General features: G+C 42.5%; 1 protein-coding gene across 1 annotated transcript; it reads right to left on the bottom strand.

The window, feature by feature from the left end:
* Window positions 1–996: 996 nt before the first annotated feature.
* On the bottom strand, window positions 997–26,310 carry MYOM3 (myomesin 3). Its single transcript, XM_008935646.1, is given in 36 exon segments — window positions 997–1,287; window positions 1,970–2,025; window positions 2,117–2,139; window positions 2,255–2,291; window positions 2,884–3,047; window positions 3,860–3,965; window positions 4,496–4,534; window positions 5,233–5,320; window positions 6,281–6,391; window positions 6,675–6,742; window positions 7,704–7,763; window positions 8,976–9,120; window positions 10,626–10,762; window positions 10,893–10,937; window positions 11,425–11,534; window positions 11,921–12,077; window positions 12,343–12,457; window positions 12,533–12,711; window positions 13,187–13,313; window positions 13,484–13,671; window positions 14,310–14,431; window positions 15,028–15,202; window positions 15,932–16,115; window positions 16,700–16,827; window positions 17,153–17,206; window positions 17,527–17,726; window positions 17,816–17,957; window positions 18,237–18,398; window positions 19,364–19,504; window positions 19,722–19,766; window positions 22,934–23,022; window positions 23,632–23,727; window positions 24,739–24,896; window positions 25,147–25,306; window positions 25,978–26,052; window positions 26,204–26,310. Coding segments are annotated over 36 exon segments (4,284 nt in total).
* Window positions 26,311–26,841: the final 531 nt, after the last annotated feature.

The following is a 26,841-nucleotide window of genomic DNA, read 5'->3' as shown; positions in this document are numbered from 1 at the left end:
AATCTTAAAGAAAAATTCACACAGGAAGAGCCAATTTTAGTTACATTTTCATATGATGATATCTGAGGATGAGGTTCTGCTGAAGTGTAGGGGCTGTGGTTGTGTGTGGGGTGTTAGAAACATGGCTCTAACAGGAGTTAATCTAGCCATGATTCATCTCTTTTACCATAGAGGAATGTCAGTGATGCCAGCAGCAGGGCCTGCTTTTCTTCATCCACTCAGTGAGGAATCTAGCCAATTAGTTAAGCTCTCACATTTTAATAATATTAAATTTAACAATACAGATGATATATAGTTAAAAACTTAATGTTTGAAATGTAGCTGCCTTTGGTCAAGTGACTGGCAGTCCTGGAGAGGATTGCTGTGCTCATTGACACTGACACTGGAGCAGCCATGTCTCAAACAAAAGTGCTGCTCTTGTGAGGACAGCTGATGTTTGTGGAGCAAGGTGAGATGCTGTTTCACTGGGCACTGCATTTACCTGGATGGCTGTATTGGGAATACAATCACTTTATCTCCCCCAGTTTTACTGGGAGAAGCTGAGTGTGGAGCTGTGGCTTCAGAGCAGTTGAGAGGCCACACTTTTTTCTGCTAATAATAAACCTAAACACAACACATCAGTGCTGAGGTGTCACCAAGGGTACACTTTTAATCATACACTCACACAAGCATTTGTCAGCTACAGGTTGATCAGTAACAGGTAATGATTTAATACAAAAAAACCCCTCCACTGAAGCCTGTTCTCCTGTGTGAATCCTCTGGTGTTTCCCACTCTGTTTCCCACTTCTCCCAGGGAAGAGTTTCTCTGTGAGGGTAACGTGCCTGTGTCCGTGGGCACACACAGAGAACTGTTTCCTAACAACTACCAAAATCAAAATGCTAAAATATGACTGAAACAAAAATAGAGCCACAAGCCTGAATTTTAGGATGGAGACACTGAAAGGAATCCAAAGGAGTTAAATTCCTTTCAAACTCAGCGAGACATAATGAACTACTTCATTTAGGCTTCTTCGTTAAGGTCCTGCGTGGGACTTCCTCTTCTGCTGGTATCTCCCCATGCTTATAGACACTGATGGTAACCTGCCCTGTTTCAGAACCATACTTATTCTTGACATAGATGCTGTATTTCCCTGTGTCTTCATTGCAGACTTTCTCTATGGTAATCGTGACCACTGTCCCCTTCACATCCATTTTGTAACGATCTTTAAAGACAATGATCTTCTCATTTTTGAACCAAGTGATTTCTGGGTAAGGATCTCCAGATACACAGCAAGTTAAACACAGGGTCTGTTGCAAAACAGAGAGCAGAAATAGATTATGACAATAGCAAGGGAATGCAGTTGATGAGGAATTAAGAAAAATAAAACCAATTTCTCTTGGATTTCACTAGGTGAGATTCCAGGACTATCCACTCCTTTTCCTGATATCCTCCAGTATAATCAGGATTAACCTGTCTCAATTCCCTCAGTATGACTCATTTTGTGCCACTGTATTTTTATAGCTTTCTTACATTGTAAAGTGACACTTAAATAGGCACATGGTGAATGAGCAATGACTTGAGAGGATTTTTATTCTGCCTGTGTACCAGGGAAGGAGCACGTGACTCAGAAATGTAAGCAGCATGTTGGTATGATGGGAAAATCAGCTCCAGCACTTAAAGGCCTCAGTCTAATCCTATGAAATGGGAAGGCAACGAAAGGATCTGGCTGTGGAAATATTAACATCTGAAACCTGCAAGAAAAAGGTTCTGTGCCACAAAGAGCACCTCTGTGCAGAAGCACAGGCCTGTTTGGAGGCACCATCAGCAGTGCAAGGGCTGTTGTGAAGGGAACCACTTCACACCTGGCTATTGCAATAGCTCAGAAAAGCTCCTGGGAGCATACAGGAGGTGAGACCAAGTAGTTTTCTCCCCATCAGTTACTCTGTGTCTGTGCAAGGGACAATTGTAGGGACAGTTATTCAATACTACCTTGCCCTCCATGATGGTGGCAACATCTGGCAGACCTTGAACAACTCTGGCACGATCTGGGAATGAACAAATATAACCTTTTTAGTTTTACTTGTCAGCATACCCCTCAGCTTTGCTTTGCAGAAGGAAGGAAATGAATTTACTTACACTTTTCTGCTATTGCTGCTTCCCTGAAAGTGAGAGAGAAGATTAGAGTGGTTTAATTTATTAAGCATTGCATTCTCAACACAGAATATGATACTCAGATATAAACATAGTTGTGAAAATATTTAGGCAGGAACTTACTTCAGCCTTCTGTGCTCAGCCAGGGCGTCTTCAAAGGCTGCAAGGAGTGAAAAGGTTTTAGGAAGAGTTGCCCTTTGTTTCCTCTGACTTAGTAGATTTAACATAATGCTTCAGTGTTGGAACTAGAGGTATTTGTACACGTAGATAAGTGTAATTATCATCTTGACAGTATTTATATTTCCCTTAAGGAAATATAAACCTATTTATATACTTCTGAAATAAGGGGGATCTAGTACTCCCTTTCCAAAGAGAATCATAGAATGTAGAGTTGTTTCAGTTGGGAAAGACCTTTAAGAAGTCCAACCATTAACTTAACATGACAAAATCTGGCACTAACCCATGTCCCTCAGCACCTCATCAACATGTCTTTTAAACCCCTCCAGGGGTGGGGACTCCACCACTGCCCTGGGCAGCCTGGCACAGCCCTGGGCAACCCTCAAGGGAAGAAGTTTTTCTTAATGTCCAACTTAAACCTCCCCTGGTTTGAACTCCATTCCATAGTGTGCTTTCATGGAACAGCAGCTCCAGCTCAAATAAAGGAGAGAGGAATCACTGCCCATGAGCTGAAGGAATCTTGGAAAGCAGCTTGGGTGTATCTCACTCCTATGACAGTGTTTGACTCAGCTTACCTTGTCCAGACAAGTCAGTTGATAGTTTGTGAGAACTGTTCCCATCAAATAACTCCAGGGTGTATTTTCCCTTATCTGCATCAGTTGGGTTCAGGATGTGAAGCCAGACCTGGTTCATTGTGCTCCCAGCTCTCAGTCTGTCACGGCTCTCCAGCTTTTTATCCCTGAGTCAACAAATGATATCACTTCAACAGGATTTAGTGGAGCTGTATAAATGAGAGCACTAACTTTATTTAGACATGTACTGGTTAGAATAAGAGAGTGGGAGTCAGGACCCCACTGCTCATTTCATGGAGAATTATGGACTTGGTCACTTCTGAAAATCCCCCAGGGCACATGTAGCTGTGCTTTTAGGCAGTGTGCCAAAGCTCTACAAAACTCTGCAGAAGACCTCTTAGTTCTTATATAGGAGATTAAATAGGATTTAGATGTAGAATGTTTGTAAGCATTTAGCCCTTAAATGTTCTTAAACATTGGGCTCCTTATATATGTGTGTAGGAGTTATCTAATAAAACACTATTTCTCTAGTTTATGAAGACATGAGGCTAAATTAACTAGTGTTTGGAAAGAATTTTCTCATGTTTGGGAATATTTGTTACTCAGAGTGAGGGAATAGGGTGGTTTGGGAAAGTACAAAGTAGTAGAAATGAAGAATTTGAAAAAAACAACTTTTTCTGTCTGTAACTGAGGTGGCTGTAGCTGAACAGTGCCTTAAGTGGATCATTATTGTTTTGGTGAAGATGATTGCTTATAAATATCTCTGCAGTGCTAAATAAAAATAACATGACTGCTTAGTTTGGAACTCCCAGACGTGTTTCAGGATACAGAGTGAATTGTGGTTTTCAGCCCTCACTGAGACAAATCTACCATTGCCTTAAAAAGCTGCAGGCTCAGGCCCAATGTGTTTAATTTCTGTGATAAACAGTTAGAAGCAACAGTGCTCCAGAAGCCTTGCAAGTAACTTCTGGGGACTTACTTGTGATACCAGGTTGTCTTCATGTAGTCTGTGTAGTACTTCACATCTGTGTAGATTTTCATGCCTTCTTCAGTTGGCTGAATTTTCAGAGGTGTAGCAGAAAGAGCTGAGGGTGTAATTGAAAGACTGAAATTGAGGAGCACGTTCCAGAATGTGTAGTTTGGCATGTTACACAACCCAAATCCCAAGCAACCTGTTCACATTTCTCCCTGGAGAATTTAGCTAGCTGCAAGCTGGATGGTATTCTACCTCATGAAGACCCTGGATATTTTAGCAGCTGGGAGAACAATGTCAGCACCTCTCCTGGAGACCTGGGTCTGGAGCAGACATCTCAGACAGAAGTAGTACAGCCTGCCCAAATCCACCTAGCAAGTGATGGGACAAGGAGCAGGCTGCTGGCACATCAAGGCCACAGAATTAATTTGTAGATGCAGAGATTTTAATGTCCCTGGGTTTATCTACTGACCATCCTCCTGGCAGTCCAAAGGTGCTTGTAACACTGCAGGAGCAGTGAGTGAGTGGTGTTGTGCTTGCTGCAAACACAGGGCCAGCTCCTAAGCCCTTTGCCCTGATCATGGCACCCCACCTTTCTCCCCTGCCATTATTCCTGGGTCAGCTGGTGAGGAAATGACATACCACTGATCCTGCACAGCTCCTTGAGAAGGTCTTCAAAGGCTGCAAAGACAGAAAGATGGCAGTGTCTCTAAGTACAGTACCCACCAAATCACATCTGATGGACCAACTTCACTGTATTGTGTTTAGAGTGTGTTATATCTAGCAGTTATTCATTGCCTTTTTCTCTTGTGAAGCTTACTGAGAATGGAGTTTTTGCCACTGATTCATTTATTTTTAGATGCTGGACATTTCTTACTAAATTTAGATGCTTCTGTCTTCCTTAGCACTCAATGTGTGCAACAGACTGTCTCACAGAAAGCAGATTTATGTATCAGGTTTAAATGATAGATTCCAGATGTCGGGGTAGGATTTAATCTTGGGAAGCAGGATCATCTGATTGATGCTGAGTTGAAGTGACTGAAACATTACTGAGCTTTTAACTGTGGTGCTTGACAGAATTGATGGTGCAGTCACAGCTTGATAAATGACTAGATATGTAAATGACATTAGAATGTCAGAACTCCATATTTATGTTTCCATTTCCAGAGCATATTCAGAACACTAAAAAGTGAAGCAGGAATCTGCAGTAAGATATAAGTTTTTTTCCACTTGATGTTGTTTTTCACTATTCTGTCATTATAACTCAGGCAGTGGTAATTAACAATGTGGTAAAGAGTTATGGAAGTTGTTTAAAATCCAAAACTAATCCCAGGCAGGAGTGTGAATGTGTATTATTGCCTGATAGAAGGTTCTCTTACCTCCTTTTGTGAGATCAAGTTGGGTGTAGTCCTCTCCTCGGTCATCTGAAACAAGTGCTTTGTATTGGCCCTCCTCTGCTTTGCTTATCTAGCAAACACATATGGACATATATAACATTTATTTTTAAAAGCCACAATAAAACTGAAACACACTCTGAAAAGCAGTTTCATAAACTAGTAAAAAATAAAAGTAGTATTGCAACAGGACAGGACTTGGGGGAAAACCTGAGATTTTCTTCTTCCTTCCCAATGAATTTGGCTGATGAATCAGAAGGAGGGCAAAAAAAAAGGGAATTCACCCCAGAACCTCCTTTGAAAAGTTAGAGGGGGCCCTGGTTCATTGTGAACTGCTGTGGTGTTGGTTTTGGGGAGCCAATATCTCAGCTTTTGTCCTCAGTCACCCTGTACCACTGGGTGCCCTTAGTGGTGTAAGGTCTGGGACTTGTGCTGAATTCCCACTGCTCCAGAAGTTTTCCCTTGGCCTGCCAGCCTGCAGTGTTCCTGCTGGTCCTCAGACCCCTGTGAACAGAGATTCCCCTTCATGTACCTTTACCTGCTTGTTTTCTAGAGATGATTTGGCTGTTTAAGGTGGAAAAACAAACCCACACTGGATTCAGATGGGCCACACAGAGGTTGCACTGAAACTCTGACCAGCATCAAGCTCCCTTTCCTCAGCTCCACCTTCTTAGGCCATAAAACTTCATTCACTTACTTCTGTAATGAGCTCAGTAATTTTTGTTGTTACTATATTTCATCTCTAGAATAAGCCTGGATGAGGCCAGTCCTGATCAGAAAAGCTGAAAAGCCACCACTTTTCTCTTTAACCACTGGGGACATGTTAAACTCACTGTTAAAACATCTTATTTCTCATTAGATCTGTCTCACTGCAACATGAGGTGATTGCTTCTTTTGTGCTTTTCCCAGCGTTGGTTCTATTTCTTTCACTTAGTGGGAGCTACCCAAAACACACAGGGAATATTGATAAGACCAAGCCATATCTTTTGCATTTTCACTTCATGACCAAGGCCTCTGAGTTGTTGTTTTTCACCTGTTTGATGTGGAATGTTCCTATCCCAGTCTGTGGATCAAAGGCGCCGTCCGCTTGTGCCTTCTTGTTGAAGAACCATTGGAAGCTGGTGTCCTTTCTCAGGTTTGTTGCCTGTTTGAAGTCAACATTTAGAAGTCAGGGTCCCAAATGCATTTTATTTCTGAGTGCCTGGATGTCTTTCTAATATGAAACATCACTTGCATTAGAGGATTGCTGCAGAATCTTAGAAACTTTCTTCTTTAGTAAAATTTCTGTCCAAGATCTCTTACCTACCCTTGGTCTGTAGGTAAGCATTTGGATGGGCACTGTTAATACCCTTCCCTTAAAATTCACATCTAAAATTTAATGCTAAAGGAGTTCAGACTGGCCAGTTGCATCGTAGAGCTGTGCATACCTTGCAGGTAAGGAGTACTTCACAGTTCTCATTAACCTTCCATTTCAAGTTCTCTATAAAATGTGGACCTATAAAAGAAAATAAACATCTTTTATGGTTCATTTCTGCAGCTCTCAAGTGTTACTTACAGAAATGCCTCCATCTAGAGGCGAGTCCCTGCAGTGTGGGCTGCGGGAGTGCTCCACGCTGCTGAGCCTGGCCTGCAGTAGGCAGCACAGTTCAGAGCAGGCAGTTATTGCTGGGCTTGCAGAGTCCTTAGGTAAGGTATCTTTGCTGAGGAACCCTAGCACAAAATGTGGGTGAGGGTGCTGCCCAACCAGTCCTTTATGATGCATCAGGTCGGTGTTGGAGCTGATGGGTATTTCCCAGGTGGATTGCAGTAGACTGGAGAACCTGTACACTGTCTGATTTTCTTCCTGATTGTGAGAGGGTAAACTGGGGGCAGATTCCTTTATATACACTCTCATTGTGCATTAAGCATCTCTGAAGACAGGAGACTGGACATACAGTCTGCTGTGTATCACTGTTGTTATTAAGTGAATATTTTTATCCCTGCTAGAAGGGAATGACCCTTCCAATTGCAGTATTTTTTCTCTGACACTGTTTTATAAACTTCATGAATATAAAATAAAATGGGGATAACATGAAAGTGGAATCCATGATCCTTTTTAAACTTACCTAGAGACTCCTGTTTTCTACAAGGGAAGTGAGTGGATCTTAGTTACATGGTATGTACTCAGCTTGGACCATTTTCAGAAGTCAGAAATGTTCAGTGTTACAGCAGTGATGCAGAAGATCTGTACTAAGGATTGTGGCTAGCATAGCTAAAACCATTTAAAGAAATTATTTTGATTTTTAAGAGCAGGACAGAGTATCTTGAAATAATGAATCTTGTCCTAGCATATTAATAATCTTAAATAATATACTTTTAAAAGATGATGAAGTAAAGTATTTAGAGCACTCTGTGTAATAGCTTTGGTATCCTGTTGGCATAGTTTTGGCAAGTCATTAATCTTCAGCTTGTCTTACCCTGCTTTTTCTTCCACTCTCTCCGTTTTGCAGCAGCCTCCTCTGCAACTTTGGCAAAGCCTGTGAGAACAGCAATGGTCAAAGTCAGCAAGCCCCCCACTGTTTCTCAGTGTAACAGTGTAGAAATTCCTGCCCATAAAAGGTATTATCATTAGAGCTGTTTATGAGACACCTCTCATACATGATTTACCTTTGGTCCCCACAGAGCAGATTAGAGCCATCATTCTTTCATTCTACTGCTTGCTCAAAACATGACATTTGTTTTCATTAAAACAAAGGAGTCAGTGAAGACCTGACCATTATGCATTTAAGAAATGAAATTTGAATTCTGATTATACCATGAAGGTAAGCTAGAAATCCTGAGATTAAAATATTTTAAAAGAAACACAGAAGGTGGAGCATTTACCTCTGTTTTAGACAACCACATGTAACTTTAGTTATCTCTGCCTCCCTCATTTGCAGTAAAAAAATGGATACTTTTAGAGCACAATTCATCAAATTGTTTTTCTATAGCTTAGCACGTGCTGAATCACTCTGTGAAACCTCCTGTTTCTCTCCACCAGTTGTAAAGGGAGTCAAGTACTCTTGACATTTTATAGACACTTTCCATTCAGAAAGTTTGGAAACTTTAGCAGATCACTTGAAAGTAAACTGCAGGAACTGAAAACAGAGATAGACACTCTATGGGGAAATATATGACTGAGAATCGTGTTACTTTCTATTTTTAATTAATTAAAAAGGCCATCTGTACTAGCATGTACAAGGACCTGTATGTTTTGTGTTCAGCTTTCTCTGTTGCTTGGAGTTGTCCTCGAATACAGTTGACACTGGTTTCTTTATTGCATTCAGTTTAATGCTATGAGCCAGCTGTTAAGCACACTGAATTTTCAACCTGATCCTGTCCTGAGATAAGTGAGTACATGTGATAACATATCATACAGTTTACTGCCAAGACACAGTTTGTCATAGCAAGATAATCTGTAAAACATTGGAAAAAAATAACTAAGCATTCTACTGGGTATTTTGCTCTAGCAGATTTTTGTCATCAAGGGTCCTATTTATAAAGATCAAAAGCTTCAGTTTATGTTAAAGAGAAATTCAGATTATTTCCTAGATGATTCCTGGGCTTATAAATGTGTGCTGAAATAAATACTCGTTCTCTCCATTTGCAGTGTGCCATTAGAACAGTCATAAATACTTTGGGGCCTTAAGTGCCTAGAAAACTTTCCACTGAGCATGGCAGTCTATATTTGATGCTGAATTTCCACTTACATTCATCCACAAGGACTAGGGTGAACTGGTTTTTAGCTTTTCCATCTTGCAGCTGGGCTGTGTACATCCCTTTATCATCATCACAGAAATTCTGGATTATCAGTTCTACGAGACCTTTTCCTTTGACAAAGTTTATTCTATGTGTCTGTGTAAAACAAAGGAAATATGATAAACTGAGGAGTTTTTCCACAGCAGAACTGTTCCAAGGAGAGATCCTGGCACAGCATCTCCTACAACATTCAAACAATATGGTTCTTTTATACAGCTACCCTTATATACTTCCCTCATCTTGCAGAAGGCATGAAGCCAATGCACTCTGATAGTCTTTATCCTGGGACTCATCTATTATTTGCTTCCATACGTAGGCATAGCAGAATTGCTTACAGCAGAATTTCCCTGGGACAGAGTTTCTGTTAAAACCACAGAGCACAATCCATTCTTTCTTCTTGGACATTACAGACTTCTCAGCTTACCAGAATCCATATGATTTTTAGGGTAATAGAAGCGTTGCACTTAATGACACTTGAGTGGCTTATAATTGTGTATTTGGCCAGTGATGAGTAATATGGGCACCCTCTTGACTTTGTGCAAGCACTACTGAACCTTTTAAACATACACCCAGAAACCTGTCAGATGCTTAAACATAAATACCATCCTTATGCTTCACTGCCTTGTTTGCTCTAAGCAAATATTATCTTTACAAAGAGCTTGACAAACACTTCGGAGTGGTGCATAACCATGTCAGTTCTCCAGGGGAAAAAAAAGACAGTTCTTACAACAGACAAAACTTTCCATGAATTTGCTACATGTTGCTTTTAGAAACCCCAACATCACAATAACAGCTCTGAAATTATTTGGCTTAGCCCTCTCCCTTTGTTCTGTCTGTTCTTTTGTGTTGCCTTGGCATTGCTACACTGCATTTAACTGACAGGCAGATGATTTATATTGTTCTCCATTCTCAACTGTTCTCCCCTCCAGCCTTCTCATTCCAAATACTTTTTAGATCTTATAATATTAACTTGAGATGAGAAGACAAGGAAGAGGCTAGAACATTTTTTTAAAGTTATCAGAAGGTTGGAGTGCACTATAACCCATGAGTCATTTCCAGTGCCTCAGACTGAGAAATAAATCACTTTATCTGCTCTTGGAATTCATGAGATTTAGCCCTGTTCAGTTCACAGAGATAGGGTGGGAAGTTTGCACTTTTGCTTGATAAAGCAGAAGAAAAGTATCCTGCCTCACTGTGAGAGGTGAGAGGTGTTTCTTTAGCCTCCACTGAAATGAATTGGGTTTGCTCAAGAGAGAGCTCTTGGTCCTGCACCTGTAGCATTCAGAGCATCAGCTGAATGGTGCAGGGCTGAGGTTTGTTGTCAGAAAATCCCCCTGGAAGAGGGAACTCTTTGCATTGTCTTGAACTATCATCACCAGTGCTGCAGCCTTGCTTGATACGAGGGCTGAACAGCCTGAGACCCACACAGTTTGGCTTTGTGTTTATGAACAGGGCAAAACCAAGCCCTGGAGTCTTTCAAAACCACAAAATTAAACTACCTGATGGGATTTAGAAAACTGGGAATGTACCTACTTGCTTGAAGTCTGCATTTAGCAGGGGGAAAGTAAGTCAGAATTAAAAATAAACCAAACAATCCATACTGGAGTACTTGTAAGCTCCTTGTCATTGAAGATTAAATGCAGCTCTGCATTTGGTGACAGCTTTTCAACCTCCAGCCACAGCCTCACTTCTCCTTTCTCCAGAACATCAACGTTCCATCCAGAGATCAGCTTGATCACTGGAAAACAACGAGAACCACAGAGGGGAATTCATGGCAAACCACAGGATTTGGCTCAGCCAGGGCTGTGCCAGGGTTCCCCTTTCAGGGTCTCCACATGTGGTCGTGGCTTCTTACTAGTTCAACTTACGTGGGTTCCTGATTTCGTGGCTACGTTTCAATAACTTGTCCAAATCTGAAGTACAAAGAATAACAAGTCATTCAGATTAGTGCAGCTAAGCCAAAGCAAATTCATTGTATCAATTTAACTTCGTTTGTTAATGAGCTTTATGTCAAGAGGAAGATAAGTACAAAACATTTGATAGCAGGGAGGACTAGAAAAGGTTCTGAAGGTAATTCTTAGTTACATCTGAATAAAATGTTGGCTGTTTTAATTAAGAAACATGTTAAGGAAAGTTTTAAGTCACTGTGATGGTGTGGCTGTGTGTGAAACCTGAGCTGTAATGGAAAATGACCTTCCAGGAGCACGGAGTCTTTTCTTAGGGAGCTGTAAAAGAAACTGCCCTTGAGTGTTCAAGGAATGGGAAACATCTTTCTAATGATGCCACTGTCATTAAGTGATGTCAGTCACTATTCCTCTACAAGAAACTTTCCTCTCAACATCTAATATTAGAAAATTATGGCACATTAGATTGTTGTTCTTGTCAGTTATTAGTTTTTACCTTCTTTTGTTAAAGTGCAGCTGGCAGAGATATCATCATCTACATCCGTGACCTCCACTGAATATATCCCCAGATCCTTTTCTGATGGGTTTTTCAGTAGAAGCTTAGATCTTAGAAACAAAAATAATAAAAATTATATTTTCCTCAAAAATTATGCCTTCTGTAACAGAACACAATACATTGGATAGACCTGGATCATCAAATATAGCACTCATTGTCATTTAGATATAAGATACTGAGGAGCAAGACAAAAACATGAGCAATATGATGGTTGGTGCTTCCCTTTGTGACCTGAAGACTGCACTGAATGCCCCATTTTATAGACACCAGAGCTGAGAATCTGGGGCAAGAGATTTGCAGTTCAATAGTTTATATGTATTTTAGCTGAATATCAGAAGGAAAGGGGAACATTTGGCTTCACATTTTTCTCTGTGTTTAATGTGGTCTTCATTCGATGGTCTGCAAATCAGTTCCTCAGGGTGCATGATATACTCACTTATTGCCTTTCTCTTCAGTCTGAACTCTGTCAGCATCTGGTGGTCCTTTATAGTCCTTCGACCAGATAAATTCAGAGTCATCATTCTTTTCAGGAGCTTCAAAAGCCATATAAATGAAACCCTCTTCATCCACCCCAAGTTCAATTTCATTTGTGCCTGTATCAGCAAAAAAACCCACAGAACATTCCTTATCAAAACAGGTCAGGGCTTAGCTTCTGGACATCTAACTAAAAAAAAAAAATCAAACAATAAAGAAAGTATAACTAGAGTAAATTTATTTAGGCAGTTTAATTTGCTAATCTTTATTTTGACTGAAGTTCTTCCTTGCTATGAACATGCAGCTGATATTTTATAAAGCAGTTTATTGGAATCATCATCGTATTGACAGCCTCATACAATCTCATCACTGTTAGTTTCATACCAGGTCTGGTTTTAGCCACCACAGGATCCGAGGGGAGTGAGGGGGGTCCAATCCCAGCCTTGTTTAGTGCCCTTACTCGGAACATATAGCACTTCCCTGTCTCCAGATCTGAAACCTGCAGGAAACAATAACAGGAATTAACTAAGACTAAACGAGAAGCCACACATGGATCCTCAGTGCATATACAGACCTTCATATGGGTGGTGGCTACAGACTGCTTATTTATTTGTTTCCATTCCTCTGACCCTTCTTCACACATGTCCACGTAATACCCCATGATGGGACCTGCTCCTGTGTACAGGGGGGCTTCCCAGCACAGCCTCAGGGAGGAGTCTCTCACTTCAGTGCACTTCACATCATACGGGGGCCCTGGTCAAAGAGGGGTTAGGCTTTCAGACAGGAACAGGAAAAAATGCAGCTGCATGTGCTTTGAGAGCTGAAAACAGAGAGTTCTAAGAGAACTGTCAAATGGTGGGTCCCTGGGAGATGCTTTCTATGCTAATTAAGTGTGGAGGTAGGCTCTAGAAAAAGATGCTCATCAGTGGTTTAGTGTTACTTGCTTTGGTGTGATGTACAAAGGTGTTAAGACATTAGATCCTGATTCTTTGTTTTCTGGAAACAATTTTGTTAAAAATACCATGGTGCTGTATATGTGTAATGCAGAAATAATACGCTACAGCTGAATCAGAACTTCCCTGGAAGTGTTTGGGAGCCTTTCAGTGCTGAGAGCCCCCCTTCTACAGGCCTACAGCTTTCAGAAGTCCATCAGATTCACAGAGGAGTGGGGAGATAACCAGTATACTTGGTAATACTTTCCAGACTGTTGTTTTTAGCTGAGAGATACCTGGTTCTGGCATTGTCCATTCCTCACATTTGAACAGGTCACTGGGCTCAGATACTTGCCCGACACCAGCCATGTTCATGGCACAGGCACGGAATTGGTACAGGTGACCTTCCTCCAGGTTGCTGACCTTGGGGTTCAGAAGCACAAAGGAATTATTAGTGTAGCCCTGCATGGTCCTAGTCCTGTGAGGGCAGGATGACAGTTCTAGAGTAGAGGAGGGAGAGGAAAAACAGCTCAACCCTTGTTACATTTCCCACTATGCTTAAAGAAGGACAGGATTGTATCTGAAATGAATACCGTGTAAACTCGCTGAGGAATTGGCTGAGAATTGACTTCATGCCAATCTACTTCAGATGTATCGTGCTGGTCGAGGAAATAACCCAGAATCTTTGTTCCTCCCTTGTGCTTCGGGGCTTTCCAGCCAATGGTCATTTCACCCTTCCCACAGCTGAGAAGAACAAACCCGTGTGGTGCTGATGGACAGGCTGCACATCAAAGGGAGAGAGAAATGCAGGTTTGGGATCCAGGGATCAGAAAAAGAGGTGTAGGGATGGGATGAGCCAGGCTGGGGGAATCTATGTGCTCATACCAGATGTGATTCTGTCTGTGTTAAGGTCCCCCAGTACCATTTTTGCAGTGTAAAATGGTTTGAAAATGACCAGATTCTTATTTGGAAGTGACATTAAAGTCAGGGATATGGCTCAGGTTGTTTCTGGTGTGTTGCTTTATGGCATGTTGGACAGAAAAGATAGAATCAGTAGGTTGATAACATGGAGAAGACAGAGGGTTAGATGCTGGCTAATGTGGTTGGTAGGGTTTTATAATCACCCTGGAGAAAATCACAACGCTGATTTCAGGATACCAGCATAAATGAGCATTTAAAATGGTCACCTGTACCCATGCCAAATTCATACTGATAATGCAGCACAGTGCTAAGTCAAAATGCTAATTAGCTCTGTCCACTCTTGACAGGTATAATTGATGACAGAAGCTGCAGGGTACAAAAAAAACAGTTCCCTGTGGCTTTGCTTTGCTTATCAGCTCAGCATCATTACTGTTAGGTGTAATAATAGTGATGCATGATAGATTTTTTAAATTTTTGTCTGTATATGTTACTACTTACCTATAGCTGGCCTTACAATGATAGGATCTGTTTCTGGTGAGCTTTCACTTAGTCCTGCCTCGCTGACAGATTTCACACAAAAGACATATTCTTTTCCAGGCTGCAGCCCAGGAACAGTAAATCTAGGAGAGCAAATTGGTACGTTTGTGTTTGAGTGGTCAGAGTACAGGTAAAGAGTCTTTTGAGCAGACAGCAATAAATTTTAATAAGGCACTGTTAAAAAACCCTTATCTGCCATTACAAATGAAATGGCTATCAGTAAATCAGACAGTAAGTGTAGATTCAATAGAAAGATGTCTCACTGCTGGCTGGCATTGCTGGTAGAATAAATATGACTTTATTAGACTTTTTCTGCTTGACCTGTGACCCCCCCAGCTAGTGAGGTATCCTAAATCCTCCGTGTGAGTGACACCAACTTACTCTACTGGAAAGCAAGCAGAAAAATGGAATGTGGTTCTGCTGGTGCCACGAGGTCTGTCTGCCTTCTGCAGATCCAGAGTCTGTGAAGACACACACAGACTTTGCTGTCAGTCTGGCTTTGGAGGTAAAAGGGAGACTTTGAGCAATATTTAGTTCTGAAAGAGGACGTGGTGGTTGTGTGCATGCAAGCCTATGTGTGTGCAGTGAAGGAAGTTCTTTTTTTATCTGAAATGTGACTTCAGCCATAGACAGAAGAATCCAAGTTGTCACCCTCAATGGGGTATAAAGCTGAACTCACTCGTTACATGTCACAGGCTTGTTATTGACAGGCTGCCACTCTTCTGTCCCAGTCTCCCGACAGTATATGTAGTAGCCAAGAGGCTCCAGACCATCCTTTAACTTATCCCACTGCAAAACGACAGATGTCTTGGTGTCTCTGAAAGCTAAAACCTGAGATGGTGGAGGCAGAGGAGCTGAAAAAGAAAAAAAAAAACAACACAGAGAAAAATAAGGGAGTTTAAAAATTATAAATGAAAAAACCAGTGAGTTGGCCTGTTTGATTTGGTGACCTTTTCCAGAGCACCATTTTCAAATCAGAGCAAAATGCCAGGGACATTGTCCCATCCCACAGCCTACATTTCTCTGTTTGTGTTTGCCATCTTCCCATTCCTCTCCTTAGAGCCCATTGATTTCTGCAGTTACACCTACTTCACTTTCTCTAAAGAAATAAGAAAGTGCTCATCTCTCTGCATAGGGGAAACATGGGAATGAGCCTTTGCATCTCTTACTGTTGTCAGCTCAGTCTGAGAAGAAAACAACCCAAATCCTCCCTCCAAAGGCTGCTGCTTTGTCTGAAGCCCCTAGAAACTGTCTCCCTCAGCAGTGCTGTCATTCCTTCCAGCACTGGTTGGTGGAACTGCTCTCTTACACGGTGCTGGAAGCATCCCTGGATTAAACACAGGCTTCAGCTCTTCCTTATTTCATTAAAAGTAATTCCCCCACCACTGCTTGGTTAGATTTACACTGCACTGACCAACTGCAGAGTAATTAAACAAGGATTTAAGGCTCTAAGAGATTTCCTGATATCAAAGCAACTGCTGTGTAATTATATACCATGAAGTTTAAAGGCGAGGAGGGGCAGGGGAACCCACAGGTTGGTTTCAGAGTGCAGCCCGTGGTTGGAGCAGGTTAGGGAGGGTTACCCAGGGGTGCTGCAGCAGCTGCAGGCTGGCTGGGCAGGGAGGGCTCGCTGAGGCCGTGCTGGTTCGCAGCACGCACGCGGAAGCAGTAGGACCTTCCTCCCACCAGATCGAAGAGTGCAAATCTTGGGGAATGAACTGGCCTTTCCAGATTAACCATTTGCCAGGAGTCGCTGCCTGCAATCGACTGTAACAAAAAAGGTGATGATTTACATCTCAGCTTGTCATCAACTCAAGCTTAAAACCCTCCTGAGCAGTAACAAAGCTGATCTTTACAGGGCAGTAGTTTAAAAACCAAACAAAGAGAAAACCAACCAAACCCCATACATTATGTATTTGTTGTTGGTATACCCAGACTTTCCTTCCTTGGCCAAAGAAAGGCCCCTTTGCAGCTCAGGGGGGAAATGAGTATGTATTGAAGGAGGTGAGTAGAAGACACTAATCAGCTGGCAGGATGGTTAGTGAGGAACAGGGAGGGGAACTGCTGTGCCCTTCTTCACAGCTCTTCCACACTCAGGGGCCCAGAGGGCAGGACAGGCTTCTGTTAAAACTGTAGAACTTACTTGTTTATTCTTTGTTAATCATTACTACTTGAGTTGGTGTCGAGCATCAGGATCATGGCTCAAGTAAACTGTGGAGCAGGAGGGAAGCTGAGCAAGCCATCTCTGAGCTGTAGTTCTGCACTGATTAGCTTTACCTCTGCTATAGACCATCTGGGAAAGAAATTATTCTGTTCTGCAATTTCCCTTCTGTGTGATAATATTGTCTTACCTTTTCCACATAATAATGCAGTGGCTCTCTGCCTCTTGGATCTGGTTCATCCCAGACTAAAGCCACATAATCTTCTCTGACCTCACTTACACGAACATTGGTAGGTGGCAGGGGAATTTGGATGTGTCCTGTGGGAAGTCAGAATAGACTATTTAGTTATAATGTGGCAGGAAGAAAAAGTTCTTTTACAATGGATTATGCTTTCCCACTATAAATTAAGGTTCTTCAATGTAAAGGAGGAGACTTGAACCTGTTAGGGACATAGAGGCAACCCAAGATTTTTACAAAAGGCTGCTCTCTTTAGGATAGTTTTGTTTCTGTGCAGCTTGCAATGATGTTTCACCATATATTTTCCTAAGTGTTTGTTCTCCAGAGTCACATTATAGCAGATCTCACTGTTGTAGAACAATCATTCCTCTTGCAGAGAGTGGCTCAGCATCAATATGAACTTACCTTCCAGGTCATCCTTGCAAATTTCTATCGTCCTGCCTTCGTCGTATGGAATAACTGTAATGTCAAACAGGACAGTGTTATCCATGAGGAGAAGGAGCCTGGGGCTTGTCCAGAAAGCCAGAGCCCAGGACTGTGTCGTTTGGTTATGTACAGAATTATAGACATTGCATTACACATACAATGAAATGGCATAACTGGTATTTTGATCTTTTTCTGCTCAGAGCAGTATTAGGGTGGGTCCATCAAAGGCACAGCATGGCAATATGATGCACTATTTGGGAAAGTGGGGAGAATCTGCAGGACAAGCTGCATTTGGTTATACCTGCAGCCTCACGTTGTACTTCAGGAGCATTCCTCCTGGTTTTGGTACAAACCTGTCACTCTCTTGTCCTTGCTGGGGTCATAGGTTGTAACTGGATCACTAGATTTTGAAGGGTGGCTGGTGCCCTCTTTGTTGACAGCCTTTACTCGGAACTGGTAAGTCTGTCCTTCAGCAAGGCCCAAGATGGGATATCTGCAGGTTCTCACAGGCTGGTCATTGCATGGGACCCAGTCCTCTGACCCAGCAACACACCTGACATGAAGCACAGCCCATGGAATTCCTCGTGGTTTTTCCACCACATGGCCATGGGCATTTTTTGCTCAGATGATTAATGTACAGACCTTTCAATGTAGTATCCCAGGATTGGACTTGCTCCATTATCACTGGGTGCTACCCAGGACAGAACCAAGCAGTCTTTATTTACATCATGGCATTTCACGTTGAGGGGGGATCCAGGTGCACCAGCAGTTTTTGCTGCAGCATCTATAGAAACACCAAGTGATACTGGTTTGGGTTTTTTCTTCTCTGTACCAAAATTTTCATTCAGTAGTTAATTTTAAGTGTCTAAGGGCCTTCCCTGGTAATATAAGTTATATTTTGTAATACCTAAATCAGTACTGAAAGTGAGATTTGGACATTTTGGTAGTTGTACCCATACACAAAATTGGGAGATATTTTCTTGTGTATGAGGCTGTCATTCCTTCACACCAAGGTATTAGGGAAGGAGCTTATGTTCTAGGTGGGATAGAATCCTGCTTGTACCTCTAACAAACACATAAGTGGTCTGCTCTTTGTATCCATCCAGCATGGGCACACGGAGAGTGTAGAATCCCTCATCTTCTTTGTAAGCACATGGCACTCTCAGAGAAGCCTCCTGGTCTTGGTACTTCAGTTCCAGACGTTCAGAGTTCTGCAGCAACTCACCTGTAGGCACGAGAAGGGGTGGAGGAACTCCACCTGAACTGGAGCAGTCAGGAGGGGCCTAGCTCCAAGTGCAGAAAAAACCACAGAGGAAGATGAGGGATCTGTAAGACACTCCTGACATTATTGTGCCTCCAAGTTGTAGTCATGGACTCGGATCCTACTTTGTTGCTCTGCCCCTCTGTTCCTTTTGCACACAAATGCAGAACAAAAAGCATGGTCCTTGTCCTGAGGAGCTTGCAATCCAAGTGAAAAAGAATAACAGAATGCAGTTTCAGATGAATTAGTGAGTAAAAGGTAATCTTTACTGCAGGGAGCTGGATGCTCTGGAGCCTGCCAGCTCTGACTGAGGATGCATTGCTGCTCAGTGTGCAGCATTTTGTCTGAGTGGTGCTCAGAACCAAGAAACTGGAGTGGTGCCCACCGTGCATTTTGTGTGTGTTTATCAGATCTGAGATACAGACTCTGCCCAAATTCTCCTCAGACCACTAAAACTCGTTAGGTCCTGCTGTTTGCACAGCTAATTCTGGCAGAAGTGCTGGAATGGTGAGAACAGTCTTACTGTGGTTCTTCTGCTTTCCAAAATTTAACAGCATGGGAAGATGACTGGTTTGGCTAAACACAGCATCCTCAACTGCCAGCAGAACACCACAGAATATCCAAAAGGGTTTTTTCACCAGAGAACCACTGGCTTTGCACACACTTGGTGCTTTCACTGTACTGAACTAAGGCTCTTTATTCTTCTGAGCAGAAATTTTATTACCTCAAAAAAATGTTAGTGGTAGCATCCTTTTACAAATGAGGAAAACACAGAAATTAAATGGTAACATCTGTAGCTTCAGAGGAGCTGAGAGGAGATCAAGAATCCTGAATTCTAATTATCTTCTGTGAAACGAGATCAGAGTTATGGACCCAAATTATATAGTTGTATAGGTGCATGGATATAAACTTAGCTGCTGTATACAAACCATCTCTGAACCAGGTGATGTCTCGTTGGTGTTCAAGTAAATCAGAAGAGAAGTAACAGGAGAGGGTGAAGGGCTCCTTTTCTCTTGAAAACAAGGGTTTCATTGGAAAAGCAAAATCTGCCTCTCTGGCCATAAGGGATCCTATGAAATAAAAGATAAAGAAACATGATAAAGAGACTTCCCAGAGCCTTCCTCATTGCAATGTTTTATTATCCTATCCTTAGAGTGGTACCTGAGTCCTGCACTTTTAACATGCAGTCAGGCTAATAGGAAAAGCTATTGCTCAGGAAAGAAAGAATCAAACTGCTTCAGGCTATAAAAATAAAAGACATAAAAATAATAACATTAATTTACTTACTTCTGTATATTTCTGAATCAAATCCTGACTCCTTTCCATAATATTCTACAAGACAAGAAGAAAATGCATTTAGCAAATCTCCTGCCAATGTTTATCTTCCCCTCAAAAGCATACAGTGATGCTCAGCAAACGAAGCTTTTCCCTCAAACCAGCCTTTAATGTGAACCTTCAAATTGTCATCATGTGGTAAAACTAATTCATTGGACAGATGATGACCTTCACAACCAACTGAGGATGTGTCAGCACAGGAAATAGTTTGTATGTCTCCACTGGTACAAGCACAACTGCTTTAAATGCTCATGTGCACACAGTTACTCTTAGCTAAGGAGGGATTTTTTGGCTTTGGCTTCTGTCTTTCTAAGCTGCACTAGGAAAATTACGTTGACTAAAAGCATGTGGACAAGGAGCTGTAACTTCTGCCACAGGAGTGCACCAATATGGTCCTGTCCAAATTAGAAGTGTGATGATCTAGGATCACCCATAACTGAAATGTCCCTGTTTGGAGGCAGAGGATGACAGCTACTCACTGCCACATACAGCATGGAAAAGGAAAGAAAAGTGTTGGTGGCATAAACATTACTGAAAGTAGAGTTTGGCCAACCCCCTGGGTTTAAGCAGCATTCCCAGAGCATGATGTGAGATTCCTGAAGGCTACCAGAGAGTGAGACCTCAAGCTTTAACTGAGAGAAAGGACATCAGTCCTGGGACACTGAGGTGATTGTTGGGAAGTGTGTCCCCTACCAAGTCACTCGTGTTCCAACAGCCATGGGAGGCATCACACGTGAACACTGGCCTGACCTTCACCTTGTGAGACCTGCTGGTGTCACAGCACAAAATGAAATGATTTGGAGCTGAAATCTAAGAACCGATGCACTTAACAGGATGAAATTGAGATCTTTTCTTTCTTTATAAGCTGCAAGAAATGCACATTAAATAGTGGCTGTTTTTTTAATGATGAGGCTTGGCAGCCAAATCACTCGTGTTCCAACAGCCATGGGAGGCATCACACGTGAACACTGGCCTGACCTTCACCTTGTGAGACCTGCTGGTGTCACAGCACAAAATGAAATGATTTGGAGCTGAAATCTAAGAACCGATGCACTTAACAGGATGAAATTGAGATCTTTTCCTTTCTTTATAAGCTACAAGAAATGCACATAAAATAATGGCTGTTTTTTTAATGATGAAGCTTGGCAGTAGCAGAGCTCACTCCTGAGGGAAAGATGAAGATTGTGTTAATAGCTGAAGAGGAAAGGAACAGAAAGCACAAGAGGTAAAGTGCAGCCTCATCCCAGGCCTTGTGAGACCCTCAGTGATGCCTTCAGGGACAGGGAACTTCTGCTGTAGGAGCCATGGATCCCAGAGACACTCTCCTGGCATCAAGGGCATTCCAGACAGCGTGGGGCCACAGGAGAGATGCCACCGGCCTGCCTGGGGGACGAGGAATGTTTCCAGTGGAGGCAGGATTAAGGCTTTGGTGTAGTCTCTATTTTCAGAATGTTAAATGCAAATAGCTAAAGGAAGCATCATGTTACTGGGATGGCATTAGGCAGGGTCAGGGGAGAAGGAACAGCACGGGCCTGTCACCAGCCCTCCCAAAGAACAATGTTTGCAAGCTGTTTGAGATGCTGGTCAGGCCTGATGAAGGACAGTTTATCAGGCACTTAGAGGTGAAGAGAGCAGTCTCATCCAAGGTTTTCTGACAGACCACAACCCGTGTTCTATCATCACACCTGCTCTGGTCCTAAAGATCCTGATGGGAATTGGGAGCAGTGTGTGATTATTGCCAAGGAATCTTTTTTCAGACAGCTGCTTCTGCTTCCTGGCAAAGGCCCAGTTCCTGCCTTCTGGACATACTGAAAGGAACTTTGTGGAAGAGAAGCATTGCACACCTGGTAATTTTCTCTGTATTTCTGCATTAGGGGAATTTAGGAATCTGGGAGGGCTTGCAAATGAAGGTTTTTTTGGCTATTTTACATGTGCCTTTAGAACTGGGAGATGTGTGATGCATATTTCCACATATGCAGAATTTTGGCATTGTTTAATTAAAGGATCTGAAAGATATCATAAACAATACACTTCTGTTACCATTCTGGAGTCACCTTCTTCTGTACGTGTCTGTGTCCCTGAACGGTATTCAGATGGGATCAAAATATGGCATGCAAAGAGTGAGTATGATAATAAAATAACCCATGGCAGGGCCAAGAATGTATTAAAGGACTAACAATGAATAAACTACCTAAGCCAAAGAAGACCCCTCCTGTCTGAAAAAGTAGTTCAAGCTGGCTTTGCAATTCAGTCCATCAAAGAAACCAGTCTCTTCATGACCAGTAAGATGTCCAAAGCAAATTTGTTCCCTTCCTTTTCATCTATTACTTGAATTACTCCCTGGACTCTTGTCAGACCCACCGAAGTCTTTAGTTATCTTTAGTTCTGTAGGTCTGTTTTGTTCAGGCTTTTTATAACAAAATTGCTGTATTTTCATATATAGATGAGAAATACAAACAGCTAAATGATGATCCTATGAGACTGTAGTGCATATTTATTAAAGCTTGGTGTCATTTCCCTTTTGAAGTACTGGTAGTTTATTTGCTTCACCCTGTGTCTGGATTCGGCGTGTGCAGAATGTGTATCTCTGGAGTCTGTGCCAGTTATTTTAAGAGTAGCACAGATCAAAGAAGAAAATCTTGTATTTGCTCTTAGTAGTTACTGATTTGACAGAGAAACCTGGTGTTCCAGGCAGAATTGTGCTGAGAGATCCCTTTGAAAGCCACAGTACCTGTTAGAGCAATTTCTTGCTTCTCTTTAGAAATGCAGCAGACTCGTTCTAAGCCCGTTTTGTATTTCACTGTTTCATATCAGGCCAGAAGAAATAAATACCTAAATTTAGTACAATTTTAGTACAGTCGAAGGACAGCTGGGTCCATATGGAATCTGAAAGATTTTGCCTGAGTCCAGAAGTGACTGAGAAAGAGAAGCTGTTATATCAGTCATGTTAGTTAGTGGTAGCTCAGGATTATTTTAGCCAGTTCATGCTTTCTCCTCACTGATTCATGAGAGAAATTCTCCTCTCCTTTTAACAGAGTGATTACTTCTTTCTCTGGTTTTCCAGAGAGCCTGGATGTTCCTATGGTATGATGTATATCATTTAAAATGTTTTGAAGAATCTAAAGAATCTGAAATTTTAAAACAAAGCAGTGTTTTCTACTTACTCCTCACAAGCACTGTAGCAAAGGAATAAGCCTCGCCGTACTGGTTCTTAACTTCTACACTGTATTCAGCAGAGTCTTCCATGGAGCATCTGGGGAAAAAAAAACACATTTCCCCTTCTTTTTAGCTTTCAGTTATTGTTTGTCTCTGACAGGACAAATTCAAAGGAGTTCCCCTTTAATCCCAGGAGTTAGATTTTCATCAAGAACCTGCTTTTCCTTTCAATTACAAGGATTTCTTTTACTTAGTGATAATTTTTTTCTCTTGCTATCCAGAAGCAAAACATTTCAAGTAATGAACAAGCAAAAGACCTGTGGAACAGTTGGTTCCACTGAAGAAAAGAGTGTTAACTTTATCCCATGTATAATTCACAGAGTTGAACTAATGCCATCCTGCTTGCATTGATCCATCCTGGATCCCATTGGTATGTCTGCGTGTGGAATGCTCTTATCTGCATGGCCTTACCTGCAGTGAGAACATTTTGGCCATGCCTAAAAAGAGGAGCAAAAATAAATAAGACTGTGATTTTTTGCTTCCTAATGGCAAAGTTGTAGCTCAGAGACAACACACTAAAGTCCAACAGGGTCAGATTCCAGAAGAATTGTATATATTTTTTGTTTAGTATATGCAATCTGGGAGTTTCAGGAGCATGGGTCTTATTCATCTGAAAAAACAACCAGGGCAAGAGCACATACATTACCTGCTGATGTGCAGGGTCAGCATCCCAAACTTGTTTTTTATCCTGTATTTTCCTGCCGGGGCGAGGCGAGGATCGATACGGATCCCATTTTTATACCTGGTTGAACACAAAGGAAACGTGCTGCTTAGGCAAGGCCAGAGAGATAGACTGGTAAAATTAACACTTGATTTTTAAATTAATCATGTCAAGCAGCAGAAAAGAGGAGTAGACACAATTCCCTCTTGTCCAGGCTTCCCAGGTCCCCCCTGAGCCCTGTGTGCGGTCCCTCCCCAGGGCTGCTTGCAGGCAGCTTAGCGCTGGCTTGGTGCTTCCTCCTCAGCCTGGGCTCCCTGCTTTGCAGGCTGTGTGAGGGAGTTGCAGCAGATGTCCCTCGCTTCTTTGTGATCACTGGGGATCTGTGGGAGGTTCATATTCTCTGTGCTCTTTGAATAATTCAAAGAGGTTGTTCAGGAAGGACACGGGACATCAGGAGCTCTGAGGGTAGCTTAGCTGCCTACGAAGTCATTAGTAATCTAAATGTTTGCATACTTCAGACCTGCCATGGGAGGAACAGGCAATCACTTGAACAAATGGACCAAAGTACCCTTTGCAAATTGCTTTTCTGAGGTGATCTTTCCTTTATTTTCGTCTCTCCGTTATTAATGGTAAATGCTGCAGTCAGGCCCAGTACATAAAACTTCCTCTCCTGTGGTCTGGGAAATACTCAAAGCTGAGTAAATGAAAGAGCTCATTTCTATTTTACAAATTGTAGAAGCAGCAGCAGTTTAATGCTAAAAATTCCATGGGACCCAAGATAGCTGATTCTTGATGGTGTGTGTGTGGTGATTTAGTGCTGGCAAGAGGTTCTGGTTTCCAAGACTAAAATGTACATGAAGATCAGTCCTATCCCAGAAGGAGCCCTGCAGGACTGTCCACTGCCTCCACTGCCCACTGGATACTTCATGTCTTCACTAGACCTAGCAGTGGAGCTGGAGAATTGCAAGTGTTTTCTGTGCTTTCTGAAGCTCTCCCTTCCCTTTTTGTGCCAGGCCACAGCTGCTGCTGCCCTGGTCACTTCCTGGGACACACACAGAGCCTGTGAGCCACCCGGGCTGCCCACGGACGTACCACGTCACCTGGGGCGGTGGGGATGCCAGGACTGTGCATGCCAGCTTCACTTCCATCCTCTCCCAGACCGTGTGCCCTCTGAGGGGGATCCAGAACATGGGTGGTCGCCCCGACCGCAGCTCGATGTGTTCCTTCTCCACACGTGCCTTCTCTGCAGCCTGGGACAAGGACAGACCAAGTAAAGGCCAGGGAAAGGGATTATCTTCTAGTCACACAAATTCTCTTACAACAGGGACATGTGTGATAATGCTTCAGTGGGAGGAGTATGAGGCCCCCTCCCTATTTCTGATAGTCTTGAGGTTGACCTGACTCCTGATGAGGTTTAGTGTCCTCCCCAGGATCCTAGTTAGTCTTGGCAGTTTTAATCCTGTTGGCATTTCTGCTGCCAGCAGAGCTGTCTGATCTGACCTTCCTGCGAAGGGCCTTCCTGTCAGCTCTGACACGCAGCAGCCTGCAGTCCTGGATAACCTCCTTCTCCAGCTTTTCCATGTCGTTCCCAAACCGAACTCTCTTTTGCCCCCTCTGCTCTAGCTCTAGGATGGCAGCTTCTCTTCTTAGTTTGTGGTCCCTAGAAGGTAATGTGATAAAAACCAACAGAAGTTAGGATAATGCTTTTTCTTTTGTTTTGGTCTTTTGTTGTTGTTTTGTAGCACATGTTTTTGGTTAGATGAGAATGAGTGTTGAGGACAGAAATGTCAGCCTGTGTGCAGTGTGGGTATAAATGTCAGGCACTTATGGAACCAGCAGAACTTCCAGGAGAGATAATACTTTAATGACACAAGAACAGCACTCTATTTGACCACTTTTAATCCTGGGCCTGGAACAGGGAGAAGGATTAAAAGGAGGAGGAATGTTGCTAACTACTTTGGCTGTTCAGCCATCACAGAAGGATGGGCAGGATCATTGCCAAGATTTTGTAGGAAAGGGGGGGAGTTCCATCTGATACCATTAATTTATTAATCTGACTGTGTGTGCCATTTATTCCTCTGAAATCTGGTTTCTCTTAAGCCCTTGCTTGTGAGCAGGGCAGCATTGCTCATTATCACAGGTACCGAGGTGCTGGCATTTCATTTCCTGCATTTTAATTCAGGCCAGGCATTTTTCTGTTTAAAGGAAGAACCTTTGATTGAACCTGCTCTTTTTGCTTCCAACAAAATGAGTTGGCAGCTGTGACCCCTGTGTACAAGGGTGATGTTGCATCCAGTGGTTGCACTGGGGTTACAATGACTTGTGACTTACCGTGGTATTTCAGAGGTCAAGGCGAGGGCAGCTGCTATGGATAACTCTGAAAGGCTGAAGGTCTCCTCTTACTCACTTCCACAGGCAGACACACATAAAAGAATCCAGACAAGGTTCCATCATTTCATAAGCTCAAAGTCCAACAGACCTGTGAATGCTCAGTGCTGAGTGTAGAAGTCCTGTCTGCACCAGATTCACTCGGCCTGTCCCTGACCCGGGGGCTTACCTGGTTTTGAACTTTTTCTTTCTAGTGGTGGAGGTCATCTGCAAGCTCTGCTGCCTCTCCTCCCTCTGCTCCTCCTCTCTGTGGTGGAAGAAGGTTCGGGTCCCCATGCTGAAAAGTCAAAAAAGGATTTTCTTGCTGGAACAGAGTAAAAGATAAAGTGGTTTTCAAATAAGACACCTTAACAGAATCTCTCTGAGTTATCATTAAGTTCTTGCTTTGCTCTGATGTTCAAGAGCTGTGAGTGAAAGTTCATATGATACCATCTTCTGGCATTCAGACTATGAAAGGGATTGGTTTCATGATGCTCCTGTGAAAAATGGAGTCAGATGAAGACATGAATAAGTCTTTAAAGGCAGCTGAAGCTGTAACAGAAAAGTAGGCAGCATTTTGTGGGTAGATTTGTTCTCCTAGGGCTAATCTTTGTTTTCCTAGGACTGATCTTTCACTCTAGATCTGATAGATGTTCTTCCAGGGAGTTCTGTTAGATCAGACCCCCAATATAGCATGCAGATTTATGAGCAGCATCATGAAAAGGGAGATCAGAGAGACATGGAAGATAGGAACAAAAAAAGGCTATGGAACAGCAGATAGTGAGATATGGAGAAAAAGACTGGGAAAAAAGCAGATTTTTGTCTGAA

This window comes from Merops nubicus, unplaced genomic scaffold, assembly GCF_000691845.1.
Source record: "Merops nubicus isolate BGI_N331 unplaced genomic scaffold, ASM69184v1 scaffold5262, whole genome shotgun sequence".
Classification (NCBI taxonomy): Eukaryota; Metazoa; Chordata; class Aves; order Coraciiformes; family Meropidae; genus Merops; species Merops nubicus.
This window is presented reverse-complemented; position numbering and strand designations above follow the sequence as displayed.